The 15051-nt window shown below is 53.9% G+C and overlaps 1 protein-coding gene across 1 annotated transcript; it reads left to right on the forward strand.

The window, feature by feature from the left end:
* Nucleotides 1–491: 491 nt before the first annotated feature.
* Nucleotides 492–14636, forward strand: Masp2 (MBL associated serine protease 2). The gene is made up of 11 exons (XM_090335830.1): nucleotides 492–533; nucleotides 612–840; nucleotides 932–1109; nucleotides 1397–1528; nucleotides 3701–3897; nucleotides 4030–4177; nucleotides 7022–7140; nucleotides 9836–9914; nucleotides 11347–11481; nucleotides 11992–12066; nucleotides 12997–14636. Exons 1-11 carry the CDS (start codon nucleotides 520–522, stop codon nucleotides 13770–13772), a joined length of 2082 nt encoding a protein of 693 aa, XP_090191956.1. The 5' UTR covers nucleotides 492–519; the 3' UTR covers nucleotides 13773–14636.
* Nucleotides 14637–15051: the final 415 nt, after the last annotated feature.

Genomic DNA, 15051 nt, shown 5'->3' on the forward strand with positions numbered 1-15051 from the left:
AAAACTTTTTTCAATCTGATCCTCTGAATATTTTCTAGATATTTTTATCACTGGGGTGTGAACTCAGAACCTTGCACTCATTTATTCTACTTGTTTGCCTGGAGCTCTACCACATGAGCCATACCTCCAACACACTTTTTTCTTTTTTTGCTGGTTAATTGGAAATAAAGTCTTACAAACTTTCCTGTCTAGGCTGGCCTTGAACCACTGGCCTCCAGATCTCAGCTTTATGACAGGCAGAAGTCTTTCTTCTTTTCTGGAACCTGTGGAGAGAGAGGTTCCCCTCCCCAGGTCTGTGTTGTCACCTATCCCCACAAGTCACAGCACTGAGGGTGAGGTGACGGCAGTCAGAATTTGTGGCAGGCTGCTGTCCCCAGATGTGACCTGTAACAGGGGCCAGCAGAGATCATGGCGTCATTTCCCATCAGAATCCCAGAGTCCACGGGGCAGGGGGCAGGGCCAGGCGCTGGGCAAACAGACCAAAGGTGAGGCGGCCTCCAGGGCAGTGTGGCCAGCTAGATGGACGCCATGAGGTAGACCGGGACTCCCGGCCCCCAGTGGGGTGCAGCGGAGATGCCTTGGCCCTCGCTGACCTGGTCTCCACCCCGCAGGCTGCTGGCCCTTCCGGGACTGCTGTGGGCTTTCGTGGCTGCAACCTCAGACTCCAAGTGGCCCGAGCCTGTGTTTGGGCGCCTCGTGTCCCCTGGCTTCCCAGAGCAGTATGGCAACAACCAGGAGCGGCGCTGGACGCTGCAGGCTCCCCCCGGCTACCGCCTGCGCCTCTATTTCACCCATTTCCACCTGGAGCTCTCCTACCTTTGCGAGTATGACTTCGTCAAGGTGCCAGCAGGCATGGAGGGCTGCGGTGAGGGGGAGGCTTCCCAGGAAGCGGGCGAGGGCCTTCCCCCCCAGTGACCACTTGATCCCACAGCTGAGCGCGGGGACGAAGGTCCTGGCCACGCTGTGCGGCTGGGAGAGCACCGACACGGAGCGGGCGCCGGGCAACGACAGCTTCTACTCGCCCGGCGCCAGCCTGGAGGTCACCTTCCACTCTGACTACTCCAACGAGAGGCCCTTCACAGGCTTCGAGGCCTTCTACGCCGCCGAGGGTGAGCCGACCCCAGGGCCTCCGGCCGTCCCTCTTGCCCCTGCCCTCGGTCTCCTCCGACAGGTGACATCAGATTCTGGTCTCTGAGGGACACTGTGTGACCCAGGGCAGGTGGCTCGACCTCTCTGTGCTCAGGGCCGTCCTCTGGGTTGATGGCTGTTTCGCAACCCCAGGCCTGTGTGATGCCAGTCCAGCAGCAGGGCCTCTGCTCAGTCAGGCCCTGAGGCCACAGCCCAACCAAGCTCTGGCCTGCCTGCCTGCCTCCCGACCTTGCCTCTTTCTTCCCAGACATCGACGAGTGCCACGTTCCCCCTGGAGAAGCACCCCGTTGCGACCACCACTGCCACAACTACCTGGGAGGCTTTTACTGCTCCTGCCGCGCGGGCTACGTCCTGCACAAGGACAAACGCACCTGCTCAGGTGAGGTCCCCAGGGGAGCCCCAGCCCAGCGCCTGCCCTGGGAGATTGGCACAGTCCTGGCTCAGAGATCTTACGAAGGCTGGCACACCTGGGCTCCCTGTCCACAGAAGTTAAGGGTAGGGCGCAGGGCGTGGCCAAGTCCCTGTTTCTGGACCCAAGTCAGCTGACCCCTCCACCACCACCTATACCCTCTCCCTTGCCCCTTTACCAGGCCGCTGTTCTCAGGAGCTGGCTGACCATGCTGGACCCTAGGTCTCTCTCCCTCTCCCCTCTCCCTCTTTTCCCCCTCCCTATACCAGTCCTGGCATTTGAACTCAGGGCCTGGCTGGAACCCATAGTTCTATTTCCAGCTTTTTGCTGGTAAATTAGAGATAAGGGTCTCCTGGACCCCGGCTGCTTTACATTCTGCCTGGTCTGGTTTTAAACCTCCATCCTCAGATCTCAGCCTCCTGAGTAGCTGGGGCTACAGGTCATGAGTACCAGCGCCCAGGTTTTGCGTGTGTCTCACTGTGATCTCTCTTCCAGAGCAGCGCCTCTGACCTGCCTTTGTGCAGCTACCCAGCTCGGCGGGTCAGAAGGAGAGGGGGGGCCTCAGGGACAGGGGCTGGGGCCAGACGGCCTGCGGCGCCCCAGCCTCTGCACCCACCACCCCAATAAACCTGGCTGTACTTCCTGCACATGGCTGCGTGTCTCTGGGCAAAAGGTTTGTAGGGAAGGACGGCGCTATGCATTCTGGGCCTTTCCCTTGACCCCTGCCCCTTTCAGGGGCCACAGGCTCCCTTGCCACATGACTTGTTCCAGCCTTTCATGTTGGGATGAGACACTGAGGCCCAGAGAGGGGAGCGGTTTGCCTGAGCCACCCCTCCCCAGCGGATCAGCTTTGTCATCCCTGTTTGCCCATGAACATGAGACATGGGGGAAGAACGCTCCCTTCCCTGCAGGAGAGGCAATTCTGTGCCCCTACTGTGCCCGGGTGATGCCCCTGCCCCATCAGAAGCAGTCCCATAACAGAAGGCAGTACTGGGACACCCCATTTCCTGCCTCCCACACAATGCCTGCACCCTCCCTCTGCATGCTGGAAGATGGGCCTGAGTCTGCAGCTAGGTTGGCCACCATATGAAAGAAGCAAATTCCCTTGTTGGTACCATTAGCTGTTTGTTTATCGCCGGTCCTAGGGCTTGAACTCAGGGCTTGAGCTTCTTTTGCTCAAGGTTAGCACTCTGCCACTTGAGCCACAATGCCACGTCTGGCTTTTTCTGTGTATGTGGTACTGAGGAATGGAACCCAGGGCTTCATGCATGCTAGGCAAGCACTCTACCACTAAGCCACATCCCCAGACCCCTTCTGGCTTTTTGATAGTTAGTTGGAGATGAAAGTTTCTCAGACTTTTCTGCCCTGACTGGCTACAACCAGTAATCCTCAGATCTCAGCCTCCTGAGTAGCTAGGGTAGCAGTGGGAGCCACTGGTGCTGGACTCACGCTGTTGACTTGAACTTCCCTCGGCTGTCCCTAGAGCAGGGCTGAGCCCGTGGAAGGAATGGTCTGGAAGGAGACAGATGGTGGACACATGGTATTGCTGGAACTCGCCCGGGATGTGGCGGGAGCCAGAGGGGCCCCTGGGTTGGGGCAGGCTCTTCCTTACTTTCCTGAAACTCTAGAGACATTAGGGAAGGCATCTTTGCCTCTTTTCTGGCACCTGCTTCCTTCTGCCTTGTGACTCAGGGGTTGATCAACCCATCCTCTGGTTGGGGGGTGGTGGCAGGGACTGGAGTGGGTGAATGTTATGACCGTAGAACCAGAGGACTCCCACCCTTTTCCTTTTGTCAGTGGTGGGACTTGAACTCAGGGTCTGGGTGCTGTTCTTGAGCTCTTGCTTTACCACTTTGAGGCACAGCTCCACTTCCAGTGCTCTGGTGGATTGATTCTCCTACCTGGGCTGGCTTTGAACCGGAATCCTCAGATCTTAGTCTTCTGAGTAGCTAGGATTTCAGGCGTGAGCCACCAGCCAGCTGTGGTACTAGGAGACTTGGGTCCCACCTGTGCCTCGGCTGGGCAGGTGCAGAGACCTGGGCCAGCCTAGGGTCCCAGGTCTGTGCCCTGCCCTGCTCCCCAGAGGCGGCCCACCCGGATGAGGGGCACAACCATGCCACCCCCTCCTCTTCCCTTTCCCAGCCCTGTGCTCAGGCCAGATTTTCACGGAGAGGTCGGGGGAGCTGAGCAGCCCCGAGTACCCAAGGCCGTACCCCAAACTCTCCAGCTGCACCTACAGCATCCGCCTGGAGGAGGGCTTCAACATCACCCTTGACTTTGTGGGCTCCTTTGATGTGGAAACGCACCCCGAAGTCCAGTGCCCCTATGACTTTCTCAAGGTATGGTTGGAACCTCTCCCTCGGTGACCCCACCTCCTGCAGCACCCCCACACCCCACTCCTGTCCCTTTAGGCGACTATGGAGAAAGGGCCAGGCCCGGGCACCAAGGCCTCAGGCCTCTTCCTCCCTTAGATTCAAACGGGCAGCAGGGAATACGGCCCGTTCTGTGGGACGACACGGCCGCACAGGATTGAAACTCACAGCCATACAGCCACCATCACCTTCGTCACCGATGCCTCCGGGGACCAGACGGGCTGGAAGATCCGCTACACCAGTACAGGTGAGCCGGGAGGGGGCTCAGAGCCCGGCGGATGGCTGAGCTTCTGTCTCCTCTCCAGCATCAGGGGGCCCCAGGGAGTGAGACTCCCCACCAGGCTGAGGAAGGGGCTGAAGTATGGTCCCTTCCTTCCTCCCTTCTACCCATCCATCTCTGCACCCACCATGCACCATCCACTCATCCATACAGCCATTCTCCCTACCCCCCTTCCCACCATAGCCTTCTACCTGTCCATCACCTAAACACTCACTCGCCCACTCACCCATCCATCCACCACCTGACTATCCACCCACCCACCCACCCACCTATCCACTCACCCACCCATCCACCCACCCACCTATCCACTCACCCACCCATCCACCCACCCACCTATCCACTCACCCACCCATCCACCCACCCACCCATCCACCCACCCACCTATCCACTCACCCACCCATCCACCCACCCACCTATCCACTCACCTACCCATCCACCCATCCACCACCTCACCATCTACCCACCCACCCACCTATCCACTCACCTACCCATCCACCCATCCACCACCTCACCATCTACCCACCCACCCACCTATCCACTCACCTACCCATCCACCCATCCACCACCTCACCATCTACCCACCCACCCACCTATCCACTCACCTACCCATCCACCCATCCACCACCTCACCATCTACCCACCCACCCACCTATCCACTCACCTACCCATCCACCCATCCACCACCTCACCATCTACCCACCCACCCACCTATCCACTCACCTACCCATCCACCCATCCACCACCTCACCATCTACCCACCCACCCACCCACCTACCCACCTATCCACTCACCCACCATCCATCACCTAACCATCCACTCACCCACCCACCCACTCATCCATCACCTAACCATTCAGTTACCCACCCACCTATCACCTAACCAACCATCCACCCACCCACCCACTCACTCACTTACCCATTCACCCACCCATCCATCACCTAACCATTCACTCACCCACCCACCTATCACCTAACCATCCATTCACCCACCGACTCACCCACCTACCCACTCACCTAACTATCCACTCACCCACACTCCCACCCATCCATTACCTAACCATCCACTCACCCACCCACCCATCCACCTATCTACTCACCCACCCATCCACAAATCTATCCCCTAACCACCCACTCACCTACCCATCCACCACCCACCATGTATTCATTTACCCATTCATTCACCCATCCATCACCTACCCACCCATCCACTCACCCATCCACCCATCCTCGCATCCATGGATCCACCCATCTATCTCTAACCATCCATCCACCATCCACTCATCCATCACCTATCCACCATCCACCATATATACTCACTCATTCACCCATCCATCATCTACCATCCACCCACCCATCTACCCCCTGAACCCATCTATCCATTCATCATGTATTCTTCCATCTATCCACCCATTCACCTAGCAATTCACCCCCCCACCTGTCTACTCATTCATCTACCCATCATCTGTCTGCTCATTTTCCCGTCGATACTCATGCACCCTTCTACCCATCCATCCATTCATCTACCAATTACTTCACTCATTTATCATACCCACCTATCCATTCATCTGCACATTTTTCTTTCCCATAGATGTGTACCAAGTTTACAAAATATAGAAGCCACGGTCCCCACAAGCTCTGTCTTCAGCTCAGGAGGGGAACACACTAGAACAGCCAACCCCTGTAGCAAGTACAACCTGACAGCCTCGTTCTGCTGTTCAGGCTGTGGTGTCCCAGGGTGAGTGTAGGTATGAACTCCTGCAGGGGTGTGTGTGTGTGTGTGTGTGTGTGTGTGTGTGTGATTTGAGTCTTATGGACTTTCATACCTGGGCTGGGCTGGGTTTGAACCACAATCTTCGGATTTCTGAGTATAGGTGTGAAGCCGGGTGTGGTAGCTCTCACCTGTATTCCTAGCTACACTGGAGGCTGAGATCTGAGGATCAAGGTTCAAAGCCAGCCCGGGCACAAAAATGACCTGAGACTCTTATCTTTAATTAGTCTCTAGAAAATAGGAAGTGGGGCTTGGCTCAAGGGTAGAGTGGTAGCCTTGAGCTGAAGAGCTCAGGGACAACACCCAGGCCGAGTTCAAGCCCCATGACCCACTAAATAAATAAATAAATAAATACAGGTGTGAGCAGCCAGCTCCTGTTTCCCCCTTCTGCTTTTCTGTGGGTTAACTGGAAATAAGAATCTCATGGACTTTCCTGCCCAACATGGCTGAGAACCATGATCTGCAGATCTCAGTCTCTGAGTAGCTAGGATTACAAGCGTGAACCATTGGAGCCCAGCAATTTTCATTTCGGCAGTGCTCGAGACCAACCTAGGCCCTCAGCCCGGCCACAGCCACACCCCATCCCCAAGAGCTGCCGTTGAAACCCAGATACTCGTGCTCTTTTTCTAGAAGCTGCACTCTTGGCTTGAAAGCATGCCACATGTCCAATGACTGTCCAGCTGAGCCCCAAGCAAGCGGCAAATCTCCATTTGTGCCAGCAGCTAAGTGTAATCTCGCCTTTGCCATCAGATGGCAAAACCTCAGTGTAAGGATAGAGTTTGGCCTAGTGATAGAGTGCTTGCCTAGCATGCACAAAGACCAGGGTTCAGATACCACAAACACAGAAAAAAAAAACAGAAGTGGCGTTGTGGCCCAAGTGGTAGAGCTCTACCCTTGAGAAAGCCCAAGGATAGTGCCCAGGCCCTGAATTCAAGCCTCAGGACTTGCTTTATTCATATGCCAAGAGAAATTCAGGTCACCAGCCTTAGATCCCACTGCAGAAAGAGCCCTCCAAAGCCACTAAGCCTGTTTTCCTCTGCACAGCCCAGCCGTGCCCTGATCCCAGGGCGCCACCTAATGGCCGCATTTCACCAGTGCAGTCCCAGTACGTCCTGAAGGACAGCTTCTCCGTCTTCTGTGAGACTGGCTACGAGCTTCTACAGGTGAGTTGCTTCAAAGCTAAGTACGCCCCAACTGGGTCAGGGCAGTGCGTAGAGAGGAGAAATTAACAAAAACTGGGGGCTGGGAGTTTGGCCAGTGGTAGAGTGTTTGCCTAGCATGCACAAAGCTCCGGGTTCAATTCCTCAGTTCCACATGCATAGAAAAGCCAGAAGTGGTTGCTGTGGCTCAGGTGGTAGAGCTGTAACCTTGAGAAAGCCCAAGGACAGTGCTCAGACCCTGAATTCATGCTCCACGACTGGCAAAAAATGTCTGCAGCAGATCAGAAGGGTGCAATCCTGCCTTGAATTATTTTTGGTGGTACCAGGACTAAAACTCAGGACCTCATGCTTTCTGGGTAGGTGCTCTACCACTTGAGCCATGCCTCTGGTCCCTTTATGTTAAGTTTGAGGTGAGGTTTCCCTTAGGTCTGAACTATAATCCTACACGTGTGTCCCTTTGCTGTTGGGGTTATAGGAGCTCACTCCAGTGCCCAGTTATGCTGTCTGCCCCCAGCTGTTGGTTGAGATGGAATCTTATGAACGTCTATGCTCAGGCTCTTATTTTCTTCTTCCAAGTAGCTAGGATCCCAGCCTTGAGCTACAATACCCACTTGGTTTTTTTCCCATTTTCTTTCTGGTCCTGGGGCTTAAACTCAGGTCCTAAACACTGGCCCTGAACTTTTCTGCTCAAGGCTTGCACTCTACCATTTGAATCACAGATCCACTTTTGGATTTTTGATGGCTAGTTGGAGATGGAAAGCTCGTGGACTTTTTTGTCTTGGCTGGCTTGAATTGCAGTCCACAGATCTCAGCTTCTTGAGTAGCTAGGATTACAGATATGAACCACTGGTGCCAGCTGCTGCTGCTGCTTCTTCTTCCTCCTCCTCCTCCTCTCCTCCTCCTCCTCTCCTCCTCCTCCTCCTCCTCTTCCTCCTCCTCTTTTTGGTGCTGGGGCTTGAACGTAGGGCCTGCACACTGTCCCTAAACAATTTGCTTAAGGCTGGTGCTCTACCACTTGAATCATAGCTCCTATACCCTCTTTTGTCTGGTTAGTTGGAAGTAAGACCCTCACAGACTTTTCTGCTTATACTGGGAGATTTCAGCCTCTTGAGTAGCTAGAATTACAGACTTTTTAAAAATTTTTGCCTGTCCTGGGCTTAAGCTCAGGGCCTGAGCACTGTCCTTGGATTTCCTCAAGGCTAGAACTCTACCACTTGAGCCTCAGCACTGCTTTCAGCTTTTTTCTATGTATGTGGTACCAAGGAATCGAATCCAGGTCTTCGTGCATGCTAGGCAAGCACTCTACCACTAAGCCAAACTCCTGGCCCCTAGAATTATAGACTCTTTGTGTATTTATTTACGTCTTTAAAGCTACTTTTGGAAAAGTGCTGATTAAAATGGGCAGCATTTCTGATCCTTCATACATTGCAACAACTATTTATAAAATAGCCAAAAGCGCAGAATGGAAAGTTTGTTACCTACACCCTGTGACAGTGCCTGGCATAAAATTCCAGCCCCTCTGGCCAGCTGACAGCCTTCCCAGGAAAGTTGTTTCCTCCCCCCTCCCCCAAAATCAGATGGCTCTAGAAAGAGTGCATCCTGCAAAGTTATAAATAGTGATCTCTGTTCAGGGAGAGGGAGTATAATTTTTTAAAATGCTGAGTGTATTGCTTTAGCGGCACAGGTAAGACATTAGCACCTCCTCTTTATGTTCTTCAAAATTGTCACTGAATCCCAGAGCTAAGAAGTAATAACGGTGAGATGATGATAATGCTGGATCCCTCGTAGTCCTGCCAAAGGCCAAAATCACAGAAAACAAAGCAACTCTCATCTGGCAAACTTTGGGCCAGGGCGCCTTTCCACTCCTCTGATCTTCTTAGAGCTTAGCGGTGTGTTGGCTGCTCACGCCTGGAATCCTAGCTACTCAGATGGCTGAGATCTGAGGATCCAGGGCAGAAAAGTCTATGAGATTCTTTTTATTTTTTATTATTTTTTTTTTGCCAGTCCTAGGGCTTAAGCTCAAGGCCTGAGCACTGTCCTTGGGCTTTCTCAAAGCTAGAGCTCTACCACTTGAGCCACAGCACCACTTTTGGGTTTTTCTATGTATGTAATACCAAGGAATTGAACCTGGGTCTTCATGCATGCTAATCAAGCACTCTACCACTAGGCCAAACTCCCGGCCCAAGTCTGTGAGATTCTTAACTCCAGCAAAAAAGTCAAGGGAGAGCATGAGGACCTGAGTTCATGCTTCTGTAGACACACACAATTAAAATAATTAAATGATGGAGGACCAGGAGAGGTGATACAGTTTATAATCCCAGCACTCAGAAGACGAAGGCAAGAGGACCAAGAATTCCAGACTCTGCTTAGCACAAGCAAGGCTCTGAGTTCCAGCACTATAGAAGGGGGAAAGAAAAGGGATATTGAGGTTTTTAGCAGGAACTCGGAGGTCTGATCTCAGCCTCCTGAGTAGCTGGGATGACAAGTGTGAGTCGCTGGTAACTGGCTTCAGCAGGGCTTTGGATTACACATGTACCCCACGAGCAAGCTGTGGGCTGGGCTGCCAAGAGCAGGCAATCCCTGCCCCCCCCCACAAGCTGTCCCTGCGGAAGTGTGGTGAGGGTCAGAAGAAGAACTCAGGGGCTCAGGCTTGGCAGACAGTGGAAGCAGGAGACTTACGTGCTGACTTCCTCTTTAGGGTTCTTTGCCGCTGAATTCGTTTGCTGCAGTCTGTCAGAAAGATGGATCTTGGGACCAACCAATGCCCCAGTGCAGCAGTAAGGCCGCAGTGACCATTTCCTCCCCCCCCCCCCACCATCCCTGATCCCCATTTCCACCCCAAGTCATTCCATTTACAGAGGCTCAAATCCCACATTTGCTCCTGTTCCTCATTTGGTTGAAGAAGAACCACATTCCTGGAGAATGTAACAATGCACTCAGAAAATGTTATTTACTAGCTAGCTGGCCGCTGTGGCTCATGGCCCGGTGTGGTTGCCTGTACCTGTGATCTCAGCGGCTCAGGGCTCTGTAGGCGGGGAGGACAAAAGTGTGAGACCCTGCCTGAACAATAACAAGCACAAAGAGCCGTGGTTTAAAATACAGAGCCTCTGGCCAGCAAGTGCAGGGCCCTGAGTTCAAACCCCAGTATTGGGAGAAAATAGAAAAGAGGGCTTAGGGTACTTGGCATTTCTGAGACCCTGGATTCCATTCCCACCACTTGAAAGACAGAATTTGAGGTCCCTTCTTCATAATCGGTAATCCTTGTGCTGTCCATTCTGACTTCATCTACCATGTACTCACACCTGCCCCTACCACTTCTGCACGTGCATCTGTGCATCTTATGTGCAAGGTGTCCAGGTGTTCTTAGAGAAGATTTTTTGTTGCTGTTGTCAGTCGTGGGGCTTGAACTCTGAGCCTGGGCCCTGTCCCTGAGCTCTTCAGCTCAAGGCTACGGACCCACCCCAGGGCCTGGGCATTGTCCCAGAGCTCTTCAGCTCTAGGCTACTGCCCTGCCCTGGAGCCACAAACCCACTTCTCATTTTCTAGAGCTTAATTGAATAGAAGAGTCTCAAGTCTTTTTGTGCCCGGGCTGGCTTTGAATCTTGCTCCTCTGATCTCAGCCTCCTGAGTAGCTAGGATGACAGGCGTGAGCCACCAAGCCCGGCTTCTTAGAAAAGTTTAAATTTATATATGCATGTGTTTTTTATATATTTCCATCCCAACAGTATGACTGCTGGAGCTTGAACTCAGGGCCTGGGAGCTGTCTCTGAGCTTCTTCACGCAAGGCATTTTGAGCCACAGTGTTACTTCCAGTGTTCTGGTGGTTAAGTGGAGATGAGCTTCACAGACTTTTCTATCTGGGTTGGCTTTGAACTACAATCCTCAGATCTCAGCCTCCTGAGTAGCTGGGATGGCAGGCGGGAGCAGCAGGTGCCCAGCTTGAGGCTGGCTTTGCACTCTGGCCCTCTCAGCTTTACTGGGGTTACAGCTCTTATCACCCCGCCTCAGGCTTTGCTTTGTGCACTTAGGGAAGGCATGCCCACTCCTTCCCCATGGAGGCCTTGGGCAGCACTCAGCCTTCCACACTCTTTTCAAACTTAGCCATGCTGGGGCTTGACCTCAGGGTCCTTCCCACACTAGCCAGAGGCTCCGCCCTGAGTCCCCCCCCACCCTTCTGGTCATTCAGACCTCCTTCCCTGTTCCCTGCAGTCGTGGACTGTGGTCCCCCCGAAGATCTACCCAATGGCCGAGTAGACTACATCACGGGGCCTGAGCTGACCACTTACAAGGCTGTGATTCAGTACAGCTGCAATGAGACCTTCTATGCCATGAAAGGCAATGACAGTAAGCCAGTGTTCCAAGGGGGAGAGGGGAGAGGGAGGGGGATGGAGAGGCTGTGCCCTCCTCTGGGTGCAGGTGTCAGGGAAGAAACCTTAACCCAGGCTTTTTTGGTTAAGAGAGACAAAGGATAAAAGGGTGTTCTCCCACCCACTAAGTGAAATATTACAGCTAAAGTGAGTTTAATGTCAATTTGTGCAAATCTGAAAACAGATCTTATCTGGTAAATGAGGACTACAAACACACAATATATTCCAAATGGTTTAATTTAACAAGTCAAAACCTTATCATTAAGCACTTGAGATCTTGATACATATTCAAGGTACGCATCTAAAAGGTTTCCACTTTGCTGGTAAACATGGTAATGCAGAGATCTCTTATTTATGAAATCATGTAAAATGGTTATTCAGATACCTCTGTCTCCCTCCGGAATCAACATCTTTCAAGGGTGTTCAAGCGCACAACAGACACCCATACTTGTGGCTAAAACAGTTTTGCTTTTCCGGTGATTTGCAGGCAAATACGTGTGTGAGGCTGATGGGTTCTGGACCAACTCCAGAGGAGAGAAGCCCCTCCCGATCTGCGAGCCGGGTAATGGACCCATTTATCCCCGGCTTCGTAATTGGCCAGGGGGGAGGGGGAGGGCTTTCGCTGGGGTAGGCAGAAATGGAACTTGGGCACTTGGCTCTCAGACTAAGTTATTATTTCCAAATAATAAGTTCTCATTATCCCCTCTGCATATGGAGAGGTTGTAAGGGGCTGACTGCATCAGTCATTTGATTATTTTTGACCTTATAACTAGGCAAGCATAAAAAATTAAATGATTTTTCAAATGATCTTGAGCCATTTACACATTTATAAACATGAGTTCTTCTGTTGAGTTACTTTTCTTCTCTCTAAAAACGCTATTAAAACCAAAAGCTAATAACTTCATTATTTCCCTAAGCAATTGTTTCCAATGATGTCTAGGTTTTTAAACATTAATGCAATTTGCCTTTTTAATAGTTTTTTTTTTTTTTTTACCAGAATTGGCTCCAACAATATTAGTTGAGAAAGATTTTCTAAAAAAAAATTTGATCGGTACTAATACTCATTACCCCTGTGTTATTTGGCTTAAATTCGCTTTTGTAAGCCTACGCTTGGCCCGCGCAGTGTTAGTTTAATACACGCTCCCTCCACAGGAGACTGGCGCTCCTTTCGGGGCTGGAGCTTGGACTCCGGGCCTGGGCGGGGTCCTTGCGGCTTTGTGCTCTACCGCTTGGACCGCTGCGCCACTTATGGATTTTTCCGAGCGGTTCACTGGGCATCGGTGTTTTCCGGGCTCTTCTGCCTGGCGGGCTTCGAACGCGCTGCTGCTCGGCCTGCTGGGCTGCTGGCTTTGCTTACATTACGCAGAACAAACGCAGCCGTGCGCCCGGAGCCTCGGGCTGTCCGAAGGCGGGCGGGGCCTCGGAGCTCAGCCCCGCAGCCGCCCCGGAGCCGCGCGGGCTCTGAGCGCCCTGCCGTCTGTTTCCCCCGCAGCCTGCGGCCGCTCGGCCCGCACCGCCGGCGCGCGCGGAGGCCGCATCTTCGGCGGGAAGGCCGCCCAGCCCGGGGACTTCCCGTGGCAGGTCCTGCTGCTGGGCGACGGCGCCGCGGCGGCCGGCGCGCTCCTGGGCGACCGCTGGGTGCTGACGGCCGCGCACGCCGTGTACGAGCAGCGCGACGCCCCGTCCGGCCTGGACGTCCGCCTGGGGGCCCTGCGGCGGCTGGACCCGCGGGCCGCGCGCGCGCGCGCGCACGCCGTCTTCGTGCACCGCGGGTACGCGCACGGCGCGGGGTTCGACCACGACCTGGCGCTGGTCCAGCTGGAGGAGCGCGTGGCCCTCAGCGGCAGCGTGGCGCCCATCTGCCTGCCGGGCCGCGGCGCGGGCGCCCTGGCCGGCGCGGGCGCCGTGGGCTCGGTGGCGGGCTGGGGGCTGACGCAGCGCGGCCTCCCGGCCCGCAGCCTCATGTACGTGGACGTGCCGGTGGCCGAGCCGCGCGCCTGCGCCGCCGCCTACGCGCGCCATCCGGACCCCGCGGCGCGGGTCACGCCCAACATGCTGTGCGCCGGCCTGGAGCAGGGCGGCCGCGACAGCTGCAGGGGCGACAGCGGCGGCGCCCTGGCCTTCCTGGACGCCGAGACGCAGCGCTGGTTCGTGGGGGGCATCGTGTCCTGGGGCTCCCCCGACTGCGGGGCAGCCCACCAGTACGGGGTGTACACCAAGGTCGCCAACTACGTGCCGTGGATTGAGAGCGTCATCCGGGACTCCTAGCCCGCCCCGGCACTCGGCGAAGGACACCGGGGGCGCGGCAGCAGTCACTTGGGACATCCATCCCCCTCCGTGAAAACCACACGCCAAGCTCAGGTATTAGCTCATCTCCACGCTAAAAACCGGTTAGGACTCCTCCGTTACCAGAGGCCGAACAGGAAATGTCGCTGGCCGTGTGTGGCCCCGCTCAAGGGAAGAAAATCTCTGCATAGCCCAGCCTGGCTCTGCACCCTGGAGTCCTGCCTCGTCCTCTTGTGTGCTGCACGCAGGGATGCACCACCATGCTCTATCAGCGTTAAGCAACCGCCCCGTGCTGAGCTACTTGGCGTAGCATGAAACCCAAGTACTCTGCTGGAGGGAGCTTTCTGCCTTCTCTCCCCTCCCCACAATTCATTGATTCAGCCTTGAAAACTTCACCTGAGCTGTGCAGGAAGGAGAGTCAAAGCCAGTTTGGCACACAAGACCACAGGACTCCAGCCAGGCCTGAGGTGTGACTCAAGCGAGTGTTGGCCGCAAGAACATGGAGCCTTGAGCTCCAGCCCCAGCACTGGCGATCCCATTGTTTTTGCTAGTATCAAGGCTTGAATTTTGCCGCATGTCGACGTGGCCAGCATTCTGCTCCTTAAACCACAACGCCACACCTCGTTTTGCTGATGGACTGGCCTGAATTTCATCTCAACCTCGAGTAGCTAAGAATATCAGTGTTTGGGCCAAGTGGTAGACTGCTTGGCTAGCATGCACGGAGACTCTGGTTCAATTCCTCTAAAGCTGGAAGTGGTGCTGAGGCTCTAGTCTTGAGAAAGTTCAAGGACAGTGCTCAGGCCCTGCACTCAAGCCCAGGACTGGCAAAAAAAACAAAAAAAAAAACCAGTGTCCAGCTCATTGATTTTATTCACCAGTCTTCAAGTTTTAATACTTACCACTCAGTAAAGGTTTCGTTTGGTGTGTAGCTAAACGGTTGCTACTATATTAGTGACACACCTGGCCTGATTTCTCTTGGGCATACAAAGGGAAACTTTGGTGAGACTGGCTTTTTAAGGTGGCTTTCCAGCAAACTGTCACACAGGAAAAAAGAAATCGTAGTTTCCCAGTAAGACTCCAGACACTAAACTGTTGGTGGCAACAAAACTTTTTATTCAACTGTGGTTTAAGAGAATTTTGAGAATGAATGCATTTAGATGACCAAATAGACTTTTAAGCACATATAATTGCCAAATGATTGAAACTTTCAATTCTTTTGGAGGGTAGCATACCCACCCATGTCGGTGCAGTACTGCAGACA

The sequence above is a fragment of the Megascapheus bottae genome, chromosome 6, assembly GCF_031878675.1.
Source record: "Megascapheus bottae isolate mThoBot1 chromosome 6, mThoBot2.hap1, whole genome shotgun sequence".
NCBI classification, from domain to species: Eukaryota; Metazoa; Chordata; class Mammalia; order Rodentia; family Geomyidae; genus Megascapheus; species Megascapheus bottae.

Bases quoted from the DNA above. Each gene is read 5' to 3' on its own strand.
- Masp2 (XM_090335830.1), top strand. The intron at 841-931 runs GTGCCAGCAGGC...TTGATCCCACAG, and splicing joins GCGAGTATGACTTCGTCAAG to CTGAGCGCGGGGACGAAGGT. The intron at 3,898-4,029 runs GTATGGTTGGAA...TTCCTCCCTTAG, and splicing joins GCCCCTATGACTTTCTCAAG to ATTCAAACGGGCAGCAGGGA.